This window comes from Neospora caninum, chromosome XII, assembly GCF_000208865.1.
Source record: "Neospora caninum Liverpool complete genome, chromosome XII".
In the NCBI taxonomy this organism is placed as follows: Eukaryota; Apicomplexa; class Conoidasida; order Eucoccidiorida; family Sarcocystidae; genus Neospora; species Neospora caninum.
Window position 1 is genome coordinate 1,514,122 of NC_018398.1, and position 19,966 is coordinate 1,534,087.

At 53.9% G+C, this 19,966-nt stretch overlaps 2 protein-coding genes across 2 annotated transcripts; both read right to left on the reverse strand.

Moving 5' to 3' along the window:
• Positions 1–2,723: 2,723 nt before the first annotated feature.
• On the reverse strand, positions 2,724–6,080 carry NCLIV_062140 (conserved hypothetical protein; the record flags this gene model as incomplete). The annotated part of the gene is made up of 1 exon (XM_003885765.1): positions 2,724–6,080. The coding sequence occupies one exon, from the start codon at positions 6,078–6,080 to the stop codon at positions 2,724–2,726; it is 3,357 nt and encodes a 1,118-aa protein (XP_003885814.1).
• A 2,203-nt stretch (positions 6,081–8,283) lies between these two features.
• Positions 8,284–18,203, reverse strand: NCLIV_062150 (conserved hypothetical protein; the record flags this gene model as incomplete). Its single annotated transcript, XM_003885766.1, has 17 exons — positions 8,284–8,684; positions 9,309–9,342; positions 10,017–10,393; positions 10,810–11,006; positions 11,219–11,255; positions 11,481–11,541; positions 11,952–12,343; positions 12,953–13,146; positions 13,562–13,595; positions 13,870–13,927; positions 14,180–14,568; positions 14,768–14,961; positions 15,434–15,467; positions 15,793–15,850; positions 16,568–16,947; positions 17,556–17,728; positions 18,190–18,203. The coding sequence occupies 17 exons, from the start codon at positions 18,201–18,203 to the stop codon at positions 8,284–8,286; spliced, it is 3,027 nt and encodes a 1,008-aa protein (XP_003885815.1).
• Positions 18,204–19,966: the final 1,763 nt, after the last annotated feature.

Below are 19,966 nucleotides of genomic sequence, written 5' to 3' on the forward strand. Positions count from 1 at the left end.
CCGAAAGGTTTTTGGCGTTCCACTGCAGAAGACGATGGAGGTGTAATGCGTGTTTCCCTTCCATTCGCCGCGTCGAGCAAAACACAGACCAAAATCAACTCGCTCCAAAGGTTCGATCACTGCCCCACTGGGTTGTGGAACAGCCACAGCAAAAGTGGAGAAAGGCGATGGATAAAAAGTCGGCGCCGCCGCCTTGCTATCCGTTGCGCCTCGACGCTGGCCCCCCCGCGCGCGATTCACTGCCGAGGAGCAGGCAACGCGCCAGCTGCCAACAGGAAAAAACAAGGTCCATCCAACGGGATGCTTCCAGAAAAGCACAACCGCCTCTCGCAGGTGCTTAAAGAAGAAGTGTGCGCCCACATTTTCTCAGAAAACAGTAGAAGGCTAGAATGCGGTCGACGCACAGCCGCGAGGTCTCGGCGGTGACCGGCGCGCACCCCGTATTCGTGTGGTATGGTCTGTGGCGGGGCACGGGGCCGACGGGCCAAAAACGCCATTTCACCGTGTTATAGTCTGACTCGATGAAAAAGGTGGTCCTTCCTTCTGAGATTGACTGCCTTTGTTTAGCAGAAGGCAGAAAAAATGGGAAACGAGCGGGTGTTCACGCCTTAGCTGAAGAGAAAATGGAGGAAAGTGGTTTTCTTGGTTGGCCGCTTGGGTTCCTTGGTTGTCTGGTCACGAAAAAAGGAACAGTTAGCTCGATCGTCGCACGCCGCAACAGCCGGTAGGCGGGTTGCCACACGTGTTTTTCGCACGTTTTTCTCAGAGGAGGCATTCGTGCCGAATCAGTGTCTCCTTTGGCGGACCGACCGCCTAATTCCCGAGTTAAAGCGAAAATGTGGCGTCACTCTTATCACATGTCTGCCTCAGCTGCGCGGACCGAGAACGTCCGCCTTCGGGTGGTCGATAGGAGCGCCGGACCCTCGGCACAGAATAGCGAGTCGTCGGGACTGCTGGCGTTTCCTTTTGTCCCAGTGGAAGGAGAAAAGACGGAAGGCGACAACGAAGTTTACGTTCATGAGATTTCCGGATATATACGTAGCGAAAGGAAATGCTGGAAACATGGTGCGGCCCATGGTTCAACCCGCTGAAGCAAGTGAGACACGGCCAGCATTGCCATTTCCTGCTCTATCCAAAAAAAGAGTTTTGTGTATGTCCGCCTTGTTGTACATGTAAAAGGTACCCGGTGGAAACAATCTGAGCAGGCCGAAGAGCTCTCCCAGCAAAGATATGTCTCGTTGTTCGCAGGCATGTCGGGCAGCGAGACGCACTGGACACCACCAGCTCGTCTGAGGTGGAGTCATGGTCGTCAGAATAACCTAGAACAAACTCTGTGCGGCTCCCCCGGCTGGAGTCAATACTCATTCACGCGGAACGAGCGTCGAACTGCTTTCGCATAGTCCTCAAGAGCCCACCTGCTCTTGTTCCTGATCCTGTCCAACCAAGGATCGCTTAACTCGCCAAGTGGCACTTAACGAAGGATCCACCTACAAAACTCACAGTTGTGGATGGCTCTGTCTTCAGGACGTCTAACGTTCCACACCACCTTCAGGTTCTGGACTACTCTGCTGAGTTTATACCATTTAGCTGCCCATCTCTGTACGTGCACGCCGATGGGTGCGGATGCCTGCCTTCTTCGTCCACCAGAAGTATTGGATGCTGGTCCCCTGACCAACCCTCCTCCCGGCGGATCCACGGACAGGGCCGCATCGATGTACTAGTAGCAGTATTTCACGTCGTTTACCTCTGGCAACAGTATAGCAGTCGCTCGGGGAGGGTATGTATACTAGAACGACGACAAAACGCAAAATCGTGTTCACCGCCTGGCATCATATGCACAAAGTAGCAACTGGCAGTACACGCCATGATAAGGAGCACGTGGTCGGTTGAACGCAGAGACGATGACTTAGACTAAACATGCTGCGGATTGTCAGCATTCAGATTCAGCAACACACCAATCCGCTATGGTTTTCGAATGCAGGGCCGCATTCCGGCGATCGTTGACGCTGGCTCCTAGCGTTTCACTGCATTGCCGGCTTGTCGTTCCGTCGGATTTTGCGGCGTGACGGACAATCCTGAACGCCCTATCGCTCCCTTGTCCCCTGCGTGCCAGGGCACAAGGTTCAAAAGCGCATTCGTTCACTACAATGGGTCAGAGGAAGACGTGAAATGCTTTTCTGGAGTGGCGCTGCGGGGCATGCCTTCAGCATCTTTCCGTCGAGCGACTACCCTATAGCGCTGTGCAGGTGAAGTAAGTCCGAAGTGGAGGTCTGGGAGGGATTCAAGCGTTGTGGTCACCGTGGTCCTCGTGCACTTTTGCTCTTACAGTGTATTCTCTTCAGTTGTTCTAACGCCTGCTGTGCCCATATTGGATATTCTATGTATTCCTAGATTCCCACGTTGCAAACAGAACCTTCACGAGGTTCCTGTATCGTATCCAGAGAGGAAGAGAGGTAGCCTGGAAGACACGTCGGACGCTGCACGGCGCGTGGCGCCAACACGAGGGGCCTGTCAGAGCCTCCTTTCGGCTGATTCGGTTGATTCGTTGGACACCGGTGTGCAGATAGAAGATGGTGCGGACTCAAACACACTCCGAATATATCAAGGGCCCGTTGACGTCACTCCTCATTTTGGAGTTTCAGATGCAAGAATAGCAACACCCTTAGGGTTCGTTGTATGCTCCGGAGTCCGCAAGCCGCTCGACGCGCCTGCTGCCAAACACATCAGGCGTATGTCGTGACGGGACCGAGGGCAACACCAGGGAGCATGAGTGACTTGCTAGTTAAGGTCAAGTCACGATATATTTCTTGCAGGAGTGCCAACCACTGGAGTCTTGATAACGCTGCACCAGTCCTTGCCGTTTGGACGCGTGGAGCGTCGTCCTTCTCTCTCGGGTTCTCCTCGCTTGCGGTCAACTTTCGGGCATCTTCACCATCTGTCGGAGACGACTCTGCTCCAGCGCTGCCGCCTCCGATGTCATGGTCTGCTTCTTTCTCTTCATGTTCATTTTCTTGGTTTTCTGTTGTCGCCGAGTTATCTGGAATGGTACTAGGTGGCTCGTCAGCATGGTGGCTCAGTGGGAACCAGTCTGTCCTCACGTGTTTCGGTGCACAAGCAGTCGGTGTAGAGAGCTCTTCGAAAAGTTGCTCAAGCAAAGCTTGATTCAGGCTAAGTTTCTGCAGAAACGTTCTTTGACGGGACTGAACTACACCGACTCCATCCAACAGACGGAAGCTGCTCTCGGCAAACCATGCTGTTTCCGGATCGTAAACTATAAAAGAAACACTTTCTTCCAACGGAAGCAAGCTGACAGTGGACTGCACAAGCACAAAACTAGATTTTCTAGAAGATCCTGACTCGTCCGCACCTTGTTCCACTAGTTGAGGGTGCCGAAATGTAAGAGTGGTACGGCCACCCACTGTCGTTTCTGAAACCGACAGCGCTTCAAAAAAACGCTGCCGGCAATCGTGTGACTTCACGTCAACAGGGCCATCCTTTTTCACTGAATGTGATGACACTTCCAGGGCCGTGTTGAAGAGGCTGCCCTCGGACTTGAGATTACTCTGGTGGTGCGAATCCTTTGTATCGTTATCCTCCGCAACACGCAAAAGGAACAACCGGCCATTTTCGTGCCTCAGTCGAGAGACAATGAAGTGAAGAAGATCGGCACTCAGGAGAAAGCTCTCATCCTCCCTTTTACACGCTGCCTCGGCGCCAGCCCCCTGCTCCGTACGAGCGTACGACGGCTTGACGAATGGGCGCTGGGAGGCAAGAAACTTTACATGCTCTCTTTTAGCGGAGAGAACGTCGATCCATGCAGTTAGCAGCTGGGTAGACCGAGGGCTGTACAGCCGAGCGACAAGGAGTCTTTCCGTACGCTGATAAATAAATACAAAGAAATAAGTAGGCTCTTTTGCCGAGTCGCCCCCTCCGCTAACCTCGTGGTATCCAGAATACACCAAACACTCGTTCACCTCTTCGAAAAAGGAGTCGTCGGCGTGGCCGTGAACAACAGTTTTGCCAAAGCACGCGACGCTTTCAGGCTTCTTATACTGCAGTGTGAGCGCCTCGTTTGACTCCGAACCCGCCGGTCTCCTTGTTTCAGTCGTGGCAGGCAAGCTGTTCACGGTGGGATGTGCCTGCCACCTGTCCGGGGCGCAAATAGACTGTATTTGTAGATTCGAAGAGATGTGAAGAACTACGCCGTGGACAAACTCTCGAGTTGCGTTCTCGGGCCATTCTCGCATGTTCAGTGTTTGAAAGTGCACGTCAGATGTCATAGTGTCATAAATTACTATGATAACCTCCGCTCCTTTGTTCGAGATCATCTCTTCAAGTTCTCGAGCCAAAAAAGAGCGATGCAAATCTTCAAATGTTTCCGGGCAGCTGTTTGCTGCTGTCTGTGGTGACCCGCCTGGAACTGCAAACTCTGACGCCGTTGGTCTGTCCTTTTCAGCTAACCCAGGGACCTCTCCCGAAGGGCAGAGGTCGGCCCTGTGCTTCACGTACGCCCTGTCAAACTCCTTCAATCTATCCGCCCCGGGTGGACCTGTTACGGAGCCTGTACTTGAGCCGTGGCGGCAGAGAGCAGGACTTTTTGAGTAACCGGACGTTGGCGATTCAGTGCCTTGGGTCTGTTCCCTACAGCAGGGACAGCGAACTTGAATAGAAACAACGAAGCACCTGCCGGCTGCCGCTCGAATTTCTTTGTGGACCTCCGCGCAGCCCTGTGGGCAAATCCATCGGCTGCCACTCGGTTGTGTATCCTCGCCCACGACTGGGGGGACTGGCATCGCACGCCGGTTGCTTCTCTTCTGTTTCCGTCTCTCTTTTGCCTGCTTCACAGCCTCTCCTAAGACGGTTTTTAGATCGCGTAAACTGTGACACTGCGACTGATAAGTCTGCAGAGGATCTTCGATGCCGGCAAGGCCGGTCCGACACGCTGAGAGTTTTGCCCGCAGAGAATAACTGTCAGCGAAACTGGCTTCACGCGTCGCAGCAGATCTACGCATCTGGAGCTCTTCACACTTCAGACGAGCCACGGTCTGTTCGAGATTATCTGAATAGCCAAGTTGCCGAAAGTGCTGCTGACTAGACCGCAGCTTGGAACGAAGATCTATATTTGTCGAGAGAAGATTGGTCACAATTCGTCTGAACCGCTCCCACTCGAGAGCAGTCAATATAACATGTTGTCTGTCTGCCGTTGGTTGCGCCTTCGTCGAGGAAATGCTATTGTATGCTCCGACACCAGAAGCAGGAAGCACAATCTGTGCCTCGCCAGGTGAGCCCCCTGCAACCACAAGAGACGCCGGAGTACCCACAGTGGGCCTACTTGAAGTTGGGCAAAAGCCGCTGCATCTGTTGCCTCCCTCCACATCTCTTCCATACACGGTCGTTCTTGTTCGCCTTGGGCTTCCTTGACTCATGCTTCGAGCACTAGTAGCGCCCCCCGGAAGACACAACGCGGAAACTTTGCCCGGTCCCATAGTGAGGCGGCCTGCTCGAGTGTTTGTCGGATCCCTGAAGACACTGTAGATCTCTGTTGCTTGTATACGGTCGAGGTCTTCGAGTAACTTCTCTTCCTCTAGGAAAAGCTCAATAGCTTCTTCCATCTGGGAAGAAAGGAGAGGCGCCGCTACGGCACTGTCAGTGTTCGTACCGTCTCCCCCACTCTCGCCAGGTACTCTTCGAAAGTCTGGCGCTGGTTTGTCCATATCAATCTGCTCTTGGACGAGCCCGCCCCGAGGCGTTCGATCCTCTGGGGGCGAAGGCCCAACCTGCAAGTCCACAATAGGGTTCTGTGGTCCAGTAGACCCGCCATTTGACGGGTGGTGTCGAGGGGTCTTTGACACAAACGGCCAGGCTGTGCATAACGAGCACGGTACACCTGTCGGAGAAGAGTTGCAGCGCAACATATCTGAGGTGAAGGAGGCGTCTTTAACAATATATTTCCTCTCGAAAAGAGGCTCATACACGCGCGAGCCGGCGCCAGCTCGAGTTGCCGGCAGCCGTCCAGAAGATGACGTGTCGCCCCCCCCTACCGAGGGCTGGAAGCCTTCTCTTTCGATTTCGTTTGCCATGGTGTCCAAGATGGAGTTTGAAAAGCAAACTGTGTTCCGGCCTTCGAGCTGGAAGGTCCCCTGTCCCGTCACAGTACGAAAGTGCAATTCAAAGCGAAAAGAGGTGGACGGCGAAAGCCCAGCGGGCGGTGACGTTTGGTGCCGTCCTCTCGCCCTGCAATTGGGTCCGTGATGGATGATTCCATTCCCTATCTTCGTATCGCCCTTGGCCTCCGGACAGAGAGGCAGACACAATGTGGCTTTTTTCCCGCCCCGGCGAGTGCAAGCTTACCCAAATTCCGAGTCTCTGACGCGCGGAACGCCGAAACTCCGGTCATGCAGCCCCGAGCAATGAACCAGCCAGACGAAGAAACAGGGACGGACCCACCGGCAGACTCTGGAATATATTCAGAGGGTTTTGTCAGCGTCAGTATTGCGGTACCACCTGGCGGCATTTCTCCCCGTTGGCGAAATAATTCACTTCGACTGAGAGGATCGCACAAGGAGTCACGTTTATGCCGTCACTCCTCACTCCAGCATAGATATCTACGAACAGTGGCATCATCGACGACGGCCTGTCGACGATATCGACCTAGCGGTGACGCAAGGAAGCTTGCTGAAACCACTGGGAAAGGCATTAGACTTCCTTGCATGAAACCCAGTGTCAGACGCCACCACTTTCTAGTATAGCCCTGCACGTCGCGCACGGCGAATCCAGCTACCACGCATTTGCGTGAATGAGATTTCGCATTTTCGGGAGACAGAACGACCCCATGCAGGCTGCACGACGGCTTTCGAGCCCAGTGTTTTTCCGACACTTGCTCGTCGAGTGTGGCACAGACGACCAGGATATTTAATTTTCGGCATTCGCTTTGGATCTGCAGCTGTCAACAAGACGTAAAAGCACGCCATTCTACACTCAACCTCTCTGCGGATGTCAGTTCTTGGAACACGCTCCAGACGCGTGTACGATAGATCGGAACCCAACGCACGTACACCAAGGAGTGCGTGGTCATCCGGGTAGATAACTGCGTATACGCTGTAGTATATCCCTTGTACCAGACGGTAGCGAACTCATGTTTTCCCTACCATTGCGTCTGGATAGGAAACATGTGTGCATCTGTGATGTCGGGCATAATCTCCTCGAACGTATTCTGCTGTCAAGGGCAGACAATACTGGGTAAGGCTGTTGGGTTTGTCGATCGGAGAGAAGGTTGAATCAATTCAGCTAGAGCATCCAAAAAAGCAAAGGATGCGGAACTCGGCTGATGATGCGCCCACGGTTTGTCCTACAATTTCCCAGAGGTGATCGTCATCAAAAGCAACTGACCCCGTAAGATCGTTCTGTGTTAGCTTTCAGAGCTAACCGGCAATCAAGAAGTTTTTTACCCTACGGTACGCACTGTGGCGTTGACCCCCTTTCCGCCTCTCAGGCCAGCTAACTGGGCACTTTTTATTCTACGTTTGGAGTAATTGGTTTAAGGACACATCGTCCCCAACCCCAGTTGTTGCACACGAAGGATGCAATAATTGAGTGTAACAAGCAGCTACCTAGCGAGCCATTTCAGTGAACACTAGGCGTTACAGGTTGCAGACCGCGAGTCCGTTGCGAGTGGAGGCAACGGATTGCTCAGTTGCCGGATGGCAGTCAGAGCCGACTAGTGAGCGACAGCAATGGTGCTGACACGACGCCCCCAGGAAGTTTCTGTCATTGCAGAATACACATGTAGTTAAAGCGGATTTTTATTTGTTCAGTCACCATGCGTGCGTGCAACGGCGGTGCCTCAGTACTCAAAACGCCGACAAACGGCCTCAAAAGCGCCAAAACAATCTACGCTGTTCAGACAAAAGACCTGGAGATTAGACCACACGAACGTCCCGTGCAACGGCAGCAGGAGATGAAAATAAATTCATCAGTAGATTAGTACAGATTCCAGCAGAGTAAACGATATACTAGCGACTGCCTTACACGCCTTACTAGGCCAGACAGAGTGCCGGATTCTGGTAGCTGTCTTCAGTGTACTCCCGTCAGCAAGACCATTTACTAATCAGGGGGGGAAAGGCGTGCTTTCCATGTTTAGCTTTTTGCAAGTCCCACGCGACTCAAGTACAGGACGAGAACGCGCGTTCTATTAGGGAACTCACCCACAGCATATTTGGTTTCGGGAAATGTCCATCTATTCCCACCTGTCTCCATCACAGGTTATGCGGACAGTAACGCAGTTCATGGTTCTGGGAGCGTGTCAACGTTGAAGCTGAGAAACAAAGTCGCTTTCTGAACAAGGACGGTGTATTCAAGGCTTTGGTGCTGTCTCGAGTTTCCCTCGTACGCGACTTGAAGTTTGATGGTGTAGTCAGTGCCTGCGTGGAGAGACCCCGGCTCCGCTGTCGCAATCAACTGGTTGTCGGAAACAGAAAAAAGATCCTCGAAGGGCCGAGGATCGGTGCTTGTCGACCGCCACTCCACCGACAGCCCGGAAGAAGTGTCTGTTTTCACGTGTTCGCAGTAGTCGACTTCCGCGCTCAACGTGACTCTTTCTTGATTCTCAATTTGTAGCGTCTGCTGCGACGTTGCGCGGAGGGTGGGAGGCGTGAGCGAGCTTTGCAGAGACACCTGGGTGGTGGCTGCAGCATAAGCATCCATCATGTTGCAAATGGGAGAGACAGGATCGTTGGAAAAAGTGGCAAAAAAAATTCACCCGCGTGTGCTGAGCGGCCGTTCGATGCACTCTGCTGCAGGGAAGGGCGGGGAATTTCTGCACTGGAGCAAGGCCGTGGGGTGCCAAGTTCAGCCATTGGAGCTCACCTCGATCCGTGTTCTGCCGGGAGTCGGTGACGGTCAATTCGAACTCCACGTCAAAAGTGGTGACTAGTGGATTTCTTTCCTTATATTCCTTCACAGCATGGTAAACCGTTGCGGCGTCCATTGTCAGGACAAGTTCTTTCCCTGCGCGTGCCGCCTTGACAAACGTGCTCGGGCATTGTCCAAGGCAGTTCCTGTTTGGTGGTCACAGAAGGAAATCAGAATCCTATCGGCAGAAGACAGGGGCAGGTGCGGGGATCCACATACACAACCCAGGAATCTCTCACGTGTGCCACTTTTGCGTGGGCTGAAGCTCACGCTTCTTTGGAGCATTAAATATGGCACCAGCCCCCGTTGATGGCTATACAGACGTAAGCGGAAGCCTCACGTGGTCCTCCAGATGCTTCCCTAAACATTAACCACGGGCGGCGGTGTGCGTAGCTCACCAGGTAGCCAGCAGTACGCCGTCAGTCGTCTGTGCTGAATGGGGGGAGCACAGGAACAGATCGAAGACATGGAAGCTTCTTAAAACCCAGTTGACTGCTCTTACGAACATCGAGTCGTTTCGGGTCAGTGCGTAGCTCAAACGACCATTTTCTCTTGCTTACCCGACGACTGTGTACCACTAAGTGTCAATGGTTCACACGCGCCTTGGATATTCGAGGGGCCCTGCGGGGACACGCGCCAGAGAAAGAATCGTGTAACACAAGGAACAGGCGAGGCCCTCATCTCCCCTCTTAGCTCTCTCAGGTGATTTCGTACATTACCACGGATTTCTGCTATCTTCGCTAGCTCCTCCAGGCTGTCGCAGGAGGCAGCGGCCAGGAATGGGATCTTTGTTAACTTCTAAACTTTCTCTCTAGAGCAATTGGCATGTACCAAGCCAGCGGGACCACGCAAACTAGGCACGGCAACGACGGTAGCAGCACCTCTGTCTGCTGTCAGAGGCACCAACATATGGGTGAAGAAGTGGAGCTTATCTCTTCCCCTTGCAGACGCACTGCGAACTGGGCTACTGGTGAACTTCTGGGTTCAAACATAGGTGGCTGAGGACGCCCGTTTCTGTACAAGAAAGACATGACTTCACGGTGATGAACACAAATCGCGTACGACTGTAACCGCTTGCAAAGATAAAAGCCGTAGAAATAGCGTACAGTGACAACTGCTGTTGGATGCGCTGCGGGGGTACCGGGCGGCGCGACGGTGATCTCAAAAACCAGCGAGGCTGGCGACGGGAGGTCACCGTATGCCAAGGAGACGACTACTGTATACGTAACTCCACCGATCAGCTTGCCAGCCTCGACGGTAGCTCTGTACCCATTTTGACTTTCTGTAAGCAGTTCGGTCGATGGCCTGTTCTCAAACTCGCTTTTGATCTCCCACGTGAAGGCGAAGTCGTCGGCGTGGGTACAGTAGGTGGGGGCCACCGCCATGGTAACTGTCTCCGAAGCGTCGATGTTGAAGTTTAATGGTCCTGCTGGTTGGAGAGTTGGCGAAGCTGGATAGTTCTCGATTTCTACTTGGACGGAGTCTGCAGGAGAGTGTCAAGACAGGCTACTCGGGGAACTGCTAGCCAGGTAATGAACTCCCGATTGGTTTTGCTGACACATCTAGAACCGTGGTGACACTCTCTCTCTGGCCCATTTCATGAAGCCCGACAACAGGAACATCCGTGCGGCTTTGAAAATGCTGAAAACGGACGACGAGCCTGGTCTTTGTCTACTACCGAGTCTGTATCTCCGCGCACGTGGCAGTACGTCGGTCCCACACGGCCCACGGAGATCCACAAGCTGCCTGTTCCAAAAAGAAATCTCCGGGCACTTAATGCGACAGCACAGTCAGGACTTTGCCATATTTGTTGTTGCATGAAAACCTGTTTGTCGCCATGCACCAGTTTGCTAATGTATATCATGATTGGCCCCTCTGACGAAACACTGGTTATCGTACCCGTTGCCTGCCGACGGTCCGAATTCAAGACAACCACGCCAACTCTGTGCATGAAAGTAGTTGCCGTAGGATGCTTCTGTCGGTTCGCCTTTGCAAGTTTATAAACCATGGCTGGAGGGACAAGAAGCTCGGGCTGGTTGGCCTGATGCTCCAAGAACTCGACGTATTCCGCCGGACAGTCGGCGTCAAAGCAAATCCTGAGTACCGGGAGAGAAATACGCGTTGGATCTGTGCATCCGGTGAGCCCTCCAACGCTCTATCATCATCGACTGTTCACAGAGTCGATGTTTCTAACCAGCGAAATACCACTGAAACTGCTGTCGTCGTGGCAGTTGTGCCTCCGACTGTTCGCTCCCATGCAAAGCACGGACTGTAGTGCTTCAGGTCCGTGGGTCTTTTTCAGATTTACCAGTAAATCTTTACGGTGGGGTCGTCGGTGTTGCCAGCTGAGCGCGCACAGGGCAAGAGCAAGAGCCACACTCTCCGAGGAGAATCTTGCGACTAACCCTGCACGGCGGTCAAGTTTGGCCAAAGGCCGATCTATCAGCGCAGACGTCGGCTTTCTTCCAAGCGAAGCACACGCGAATTCCTACGGTGTCCTCAGACACAGCATGCAAGCTGCACATCGCTACAGGGGTTGTTCAGTAACTAATCGTACGGCGAAAACTTACCTGACGCCGTGCTCTGGACGGAAAATCCCTCGCATGCTGTCAAGGCGACGCCCTCGGGCCCCTGCAAAAGCACACAGAAAGGGAGTAAACGCCTCAAACGCGAGCTGTGAATGTGAGTCGCTGCAGCGCCACTGGCGCAGTACTGACAACAGCGCCTTGGTCTCATCAAGCGGGCGAGTCCTTAGAGGCACACCGATCCGAATGCAGTCGACCAGGCAGCAGAGAGTGTCACCAGCAAGTGTTGTCTCAAGCAGTACGGATTTGACAAGCGCCGGAAGGCCTACGCCGCACCAAGGCTCCCGGGGGGTGTTTGCATGCCCAGCCCCAGACTCACTTTGGATTCTGTTTCCTTTTCTCGGGAGGCTGAACGGCCGTTTCCTTCGTAAATTGCTTTCCCTCCGCATGCGGGCCAGGCAAAAGGTCAACCACGGGACACAGGCTAAACAGCGCCGTTCGCATGTGTGGACTTACAGTCAGCGAAACTGAGGGCGGCACAGTCCCGGCTTTATCCACCAGTACGCGGAAAACGGCCGAGCTTGCCAGAGTTTCACTGCCTCGATAAAACGCTCGGGCCTCGAACGTGTACGCAAGACCACGAACAAGACTACCGGCCTTCGTCGTTGCTGTCGTAGGCGTGCTCGACGCGATATCGACAAGTTCCTGCAGTTTGAACGGCCGACCGTCCGGAGAAACCGACCACTCGACCAGAGTCGATGGACGGGCGCCGGCTGGGAAGTGTGGACACTGAGCAACCGCGATTCCCATAGTCGCCGTTTGGCTCGGCTCCAGTTCGAAAGACGTCGCGGTCGTGGGCGACACGGTGGGAGGCGCAAGTTCTTTTGTTACTGCGAGTGTCGCGGAGGCTGCAGCAGTACCCGCATCCGCACATCCGCACCTGTCCGAACACACGTCCTGAGGCGCCATCAGTGCCCGACTGGGGAAACCGCCGACTCTCCAGGTGTCTCGCGACCCAGTAGCGACAGTGGGAAGCCTGGAGCCGCGACACCCGACCGCGATTTTGGCAAAACTGGCAGCTACGTCATCATGCGTTAACTGCTCAGGCCCGATCCAGAAGAGAAAAAAAGGACCTCAGTGGAGAGCAAAATTGACCTGGCGGGCAGAAGGGGTTAATGTCTTGTGTTTCTGGGCGGATGTAAGGACTGTCAGCCAGATGGTTGAATGGGCCGGAGCGATTTGAGATTTTCTATGTCAATATCTAGTTGACAGGAGGCAACGAGGAACCCGCGACTCGGCGCCTATCTGCTGATAGCTTGCGGACCGACGCTGTGGACGCGCCGCGCGAAGCAAGACTTCTTCGGATGCCGCTTTCGGTGGCAGCTCTCGTACACTGACAACTCTATGCTTTGGAGCATGCGACCGCGTAGGCAGCCTGCGAACACGGTCCAGTGTACTCTGTTCAGTCCACCTCAAGCGTCGACTGCCTTCTTCACGTGTCGACGGCCCTAACTTACCAGATGCTGTCCGCATGTCCCGGTCCTTCACCTCGAGGACGATGGTGAACTTGAGGCTTTCTGCTGATGCAGTGGAGCCAAGGAGTTGCTCCACAACGCCGTAGACAATGTCGTCTGGAATGGTCAGAGCCAGGGTCTTCTCTGCTTCGGCGAGTTCCTTGATTTCTCGTGGACAGTCGGCAGTTACGCAGGCCCTGGCACAGTCACGCCCAGTGTGTTATCTCTTCACAAGTGTCGATATATGCGTGTCCAAATCTTCGTGAGCAGTCACAGGGCGGTCCCCGGACGGCATACTGTGAGGCGTGGCCCTAGAAGGTTGCCCCATGCCATCCATCGAATCGTTCACTGCAAGTCCGGTGTTGCTCAGTTGCGTTTTCGGTTCTCCAGGGGCCGATGTCGACACTGCCACACCGTCAGAGTCGCAGCCCTCCGAGGCTCTCGCGGGAGATGACCGCACTTTCACGAGCCTCGAGGAGGCAAAATACTGTCCGAGTGTGAAAGTGCGTAGCTGCACGTAGTCAACCATGCCTCTTGTTAGCAGTGACGAATACAGTTCCCTTCCACACCGGTTCGTCCTCCAGGAGCTATTCGCTCTGCCGAAAAACTCACCAGCTGACGGTGAGGCCAGGTTCAGAGGCGGACGCTGTTTACACACCACAGGAGAAGCGTGCAGTCGCTTTGCATGCAGGCATGGTGGCGAGCCTACGTACCGCTGCCGCCAGGGCTGTGTCGATAGAGCCTGACGAGCCGCCATAGGAAGTGATTCCGGAGCACCCTCCGAAGAAGAACTGCGCTTCCCGGGCACAGGTGAAACCTCCGGATGTGGCGCCTCGATACCCGTTGTACGCCGTTCATCTGTCAACGGACACCTGTTGCAGAGAGAGCTGTGACGGCAGGAGCGTTGTGCGATCGCTCACATGTTGTTTCGGTTGCGTCCAGAAGAATTGGCTGACAGTTCCGCACGACTGTCGGGTACTGCGGCACACAAGAACGAAACGCCTCGCGCTGCTGGCCGGCTAGTCTGGTCCTTTAAGAAAGCAAGTTCGTCTTGTGAACAGATCCTGCACAGTCCCGAGGCGGCATGCGGACTCCGCGACCGCCGTAGGCTTTCTGTGACTCCCGTGGGCTCGCTAGACCGTGGGCACCATACAGACTGGGCATTTCGGTCCCCCGATCTAGCTGTATGACTTATGATCGGAGTCGCACCGAAAGATGGCCCTCACGTACCTGCAACTGTATAACCGGAGGAAATCCAGGCGCCGGACGAACTTGGAGCTCGAAAGATGCGTAGCTCTTCACGCGCGTATCGTCGAGGTATGTGACGGCAACACTCACAGTGTAGGCCGCAGCAGGTTTCAAGCTGTAGGCAGGAAATGTCGCGCTGAGAGCTTCGTCGCTCAACTGGAGGATCTGGTTCAGATCACGCGGGTCCTCCTTGGACTTGACAGTCCAGCGAATGTCTAACCCTTGGTTCTCGGCCGCTCCAGCGACGTTGCAGAACTTCAAGTCCACGCCCATGGTGTACGGGGATTTGTGTGAAACCGAGGCGGCAGTTGGAGTCAAGGATGTAATCTCAGGAGGCTGAAGATGAACTGCAATGCGAGTGGTGCTTGTCGCTGTGGGAGAGGAAGCACGAACACATCGGTTGGTCTCGAAAGATCAAGGGGACCGCCACGTGTCAGGAATAAGGGTCAGGTCTGCACGGGGACCATGGACGGAAGACGCGTTCCAGTCTTCCATAACAAAGTTCGAAGGGCTGTGCACTAATGCAAAGGCGCGCAAAGCACGCCGGAACTTTGCGCGTTGGGTCCCTACCCGTCGATGTCACTTTATACGAATTCGTCAATGTTAGCTGTATCTGCAGGAGAAAGGTGCTGCCGCCGGTGTTGCCGTCTCGATGTGTCTTCGCCATGGCAAAAACAACATCGGAGCCGACAGTGAACATCAGTTTGTTCTTCTGTCTTCGTAGGACGTCGTTGATCGCTGCATTGCAGCCCGAGACACACTGCCTACGGCAAATGGAGAAGACATTCGCCGCACAACTCCAAGAACATAACCGAAGAGCAGGTGCTCTTCTCTCTCTTCTCTCTTCGGGCCCTGTACCTACCCCTCCGCGCCGGTGGTCTCGACGACGCTCACCCTTCGAGCACCACGACTAGGGACGAACCACAGCACATGATGAATCAGTCCGACAGTTTGTTTCTAGTGGTGACTCCTACTATATTCCGCAGCCTTATACAGGTTCGCAGTGCTTGGGTGGTGCGACATCGGCAAGGTGGACCTGTCACTGCCTTTCGAGTCGCTCCGCATTTTCCACGGTGGCTGAATCCTAGGAGCCAATACGGAACGAAAGGAGCAACGGGGGTACCCTCTGGCTTCGCGAGAGAGTTCCCAACCGATTTGGAGGCGTGTCAGCCGCACGGCTGCAAACAGCCGATGTTTTTTCCCGTAGGTGTAATGTCAACCTGATTTTTTCCGTACCAGGTGGCTTCCAATCTGTTGTCAGGCGCATTCGCTGTACACATGTGCACGTCAACACGCCTATTTGCGAGGTCATTAATAGTTCCTTTCGAAGCGCCCAGCGGAGCCAACGGTCGCAGGGAAAAGCCTTACGAATCTTCGAGCTGTAGTTTGTGTGTTTGGACACTCCTAAATGGTCTCAAATACTGCCGGCATCCGCAGGCTGCATGCACGGTCTTGCTGGATAACAGATGCCTTGATTTACATGATAGAGCTTGCGAGTCTTGTGGCGTGCATACCCAGATGATGGCCGACGGGATCGGCTCTGCGGCAAGCTTAAAAATTATGTGAACATTTCTGCGGCTATTGGGAAAACTTACACTTGGAGGCCGATGCGTCAATCTGGAATGTGTCGCATGCCTCAACAGAGTCCGGCATCTGCACTCCAGTCAGAACAATTTAAGCACAAGGCACCAGAGAACTCACAGAAGCTGGTGTCTGAATATCTGGATATACTTTCTTGCCAGCTTCGTCAGGAGTCAGCACTGGGCATCACTGCATCTAGGTACCCCCCTCCTGGGCCACCTACAAGAAAGGCATCCTGAGGAACAAAGCTGACGCATCCACACTTGCCAGGGTATAGCTGGTATCAACACCTCATAACTGCGGAGTGAGACAGTCTGCACAAGTGCCGCCGTGTCACACAGGAGCACGAAAGAGAACACCGCTGTCACGCCACCTCTGCTTTGCCGGATGTTCCTCACCAAAGGAGTTAGCCTTAGGTTGCTAAATTAAAACGCTAAGGGCTGGAATGGTTGGATCTTTGTGCCTGCCCATCAGCAAGCAATCGAGGAACGTGGCACTCATGTTGAGGGCTGGCTAGTCTTGGGTGTATCGGACCGAACACTCATCTCTCGTATAAAGAGAAGCACCACACGAAAGTTTCACCGTCGGCAGCCGCTGTTGTTGAAACGCTGTCCTTCCCTAAAACAATTACCAGTAGTACCAGCAATGCCTATCCTTCCCGAATATAGGCCTGTCAAACTGTATTTCAAGCCCTGTCGGAAGCGGGAGAGAGCAACACCTCCTCATCCATAGTGCTTTACCCTTCGTGCAGCGACGACAAGGGCTTTTTATCAAGCGATCGCGGCATACCTGAAGTTGTGCTATTGGAGGACGAGGCTGTTCGACGTCAATCTCTATAGTCGTGGATCCTTTGTAAGAGGGAGCGTCAACGTATGACACCTCAAGAGTTATAGAGTACCGCTCGCCCGGCAACAGCGATATTGGAGCCAACGAGACGGTGAAGTGCATGGTAGTCAAGTTCCCGTCGATCTCAAGAAGCTCCGCTGCCGTTCGTGGATCATTCGCACTCTGCACCGTCCACTTGATCGTCTTTTCGTAGGGAGTACACGCGTAGACTCCGACAGTAAACGCAAATCGCCTCTCATCATTTTTCACTGTCCACACTGTGCCGTCGGGCACAGAAAAGTATGGCACGAATGGCTCGTATGCGACAGAAGCAGATCCTTCAACTGAAGAGGAGAACCACAAGAAGAGGCACCAACAGATATTTGCACAGTGGTCGAACAGATTGTGTTCCAGGGAGGCTGCGGCGGCTGGGAAAGGCGTAATGGCCCAGCGAGAATAAGCAAAGCTTAAGTGCGACAGGCTGCAGGCCAGTAGAAACGGAATCAGTTGTTGTGGCAGAGACCAATGGTATAGCACCGATCGATCAGTGTTTGATGTGCGAGTTTCCGCGAAACGTCTGTTCAAGCCGTGGCGCAGGTGAGTAGCTGTCCACAGCCGCCACGCCTGCTTCTTTATAGCAGACTCATCCCGTTTCAACTCCCATCCCCGAGAGGCCTCCCTCGATACGGTTGCCTCCGCCACCTTGATCTTTATGTGTTTGCTTTCATTACTGGTAGCTATTGCGCTTCCCACTGAAAACGTGGCACCTCATTTCGATCTGGAGAATCTTATAAATGCAGCATTTGCGAGGTGAAGTGCTGCGTTTGCGCAGTTACACTGGTTGAAACGCCGTGACCTATGCTGTGTGTTCGGCCCTTTTTTTTCTCTGGTGTCCAAAGAGATCTGAAGCGAAAAGAAAGTAAGGACGTGCCTGTGCCTTTGTTGATGATACCCCAGTTGTAAGCCCACTCCACTCTCAGCGTATAACTGAATACGGACAATGACGGATTCGCGCGCTTGGCAATCTTCGCCGCCTCGAAGATCGCTTCTCCCGGAACATCGACCACCATTCCCGAGTGGCCGTTCACAACCCTTTGCAGGGGTGTCGCACACTTTGGGCAGGACCTGAGGGCACGGGAGATGCACCGCACGCGCATCACCAGAGAGAGGTCTAATGGGGGCGGCAGAGGCTGAAGCTAGTACGATAGCCAGGGAGTGAAGACAGCCAAGATTCGAGCGAGGAGAGTGACGATCACTGTATCGCCTGCATGCCAGTTGATCGGCGGCGACAGCCGACGACATGTCATCTCGGGCTGATACGCCGCATGGAGGCGGTACGGAAATGCTTACCAGTATAGCGACCACTTGAAGAAATCCGTCTTAGCTGGCAACAAGGGAGTAAAATCCGAAAAGAAGTAGAACTGGGAGGTTGGGAGGTCAGAAGAGCGGATCAAGCGCCACTCCGATTATCTCGGACACTCTGTGAGGAAACGCCTCCCGCTACGCGCGGGTGTGTGCGGTTAGGTGTACGTTTTTGCTCGGGGAAAACTGGTGGCTCGGCAAGATTACTGTGACTTACTAGATACCTCGAAGCGAGCATCTTGGCAGTAGGACGCAAGACGACCTGGCCCCTGCAGAAAGGCATCAAACAAGTCTCGTCCCTCGCTATGAATCTCTGCGATTCAAGAGGCCATCATAGGTTCCGTTTGTCTCTTTTTAAGAAGACGACACAACGTGCAAGAGCATATTGCTCTCAAGCAACGGTACGCGCACGAGCATTTGTTTGAGAAACGGGCGGGAGAGTATCTCCTGTCCTTTAATTAGTGTCGGAGCTACGAAAGCGAATGCGGCAGATTCCCATTGATGAAAACGTAGCAGCACAGAATGGAGCGCGGCACCAACTTGCAACCGCCTTTCCTGTCTGCTCGAGTGTTCCGGGGGGCGAAGAGGAGGGCACGGCTATGCTATTGTTGACAAACCAAAGTGGTTCCCTGGCTTGTCCTACGGTTTTCCACGTTGATTTCAGACCAAGCAGGAACCCCTCAGTATGTACATTTGATAATTCCTGGATCAAGGAAACGGTTTTGCACCTACTACAAGAACGGGGGGATCAACGAAAAGAACTTGCGCCGCGTCGTGGCTGCAGGCCGAGGTGCTATGTGCTCTGCAGTGTTCTTTGCCGGACTCGGTGTCAATCATCCACTGGGATCCTGAGACAGCGGGGCCTTCCTCTGCTGCGGACAGCCGTCTAAGGGGGGCCCCCGACGTTTCTCTTCCTGTTTGGCTGCTGTAAGGTATCTGAAGTTCGATTGCGCCATTCTGCTTTTCTGCGTGGAGCCGTCTTTTGGAACTCCAGAACGGTGTTGTGGTGTCGGAAACTGGCTTTGGCACTTCCGGAACTACCAGCCAGTCCAAAAGCGCACCGTCACTAGAGCTATGTGACTGGCCAACAACTCTCGATGGACACTGGCAACTTTTATTAACAACTCTGACATTCTGCCAATCGATGGCTTGCTTGTTGGCCACTGCTGAGAGACCGCCCGTGGCAGACGCTGGGAACTGGACAGTAACCGTACCATCCCTGTCACGGTACTCATAGCTGAGGTCAACGGTCCCGGGAAGGCCAGTGAAGCTAAACCTGGATCTTTTCCGTAAGTGTTGTTTTTTATTGTGTCCATGATGCACTAGAAAGCTTGGGACGTCGTTAAAAGAAGCCACTCGTGGACAAGCTTCGAAAAAGCAGCTGACCGTGTCGGGGTTGGAGACGGAGAGCACGCCACGTTTGCCGTGAGCAGAGAGTGAAAATAAGGCAGCGTCACCTCCAACAGCACTCGTGTGTCTAGGTCCAGACCCCCACGAAGTTTTCGAGAAAGCGACTACATCAGGGAGCGCATTGCCTAAGCTCAACGACCTGTCGGGGGCTTCCAAGCTACATAGTGCAGCTAGCCTGTACCAGAAGCCTTTTCTGTCAAAAGAGCGGAACCGCAAGTTGAACTGCCCTTTTGCAGCGCGGACGCGAGCGTTACTTGGCAATGCATTTTCAATGACAGGCGGGTCCGGAAAAGCGGAGAGGAGAGAGTCATGGCACCGCACAGCGTTCGCAGTGGCCGTATTTTCCTTGGAAGTGTGGCCTCCAGCGACACGGCTCACACAACAAGCTACCAAGCCAATGCATGTCTCCAACAAAACTCCGGAGAAGAGCAAGAAACTACATGAGACTCTAACCCTGAACGCCATCGTGGAGGGCACCACACGCAGCAGCGTTCTCAATCCGACGGGCCAGGTTGCCTGGAATGGAGAGCCTTTGGCGCATAGTGGCCTTAACTTATGCCGGTCACTTCAAACAGGGGAGACTTTCTGTCC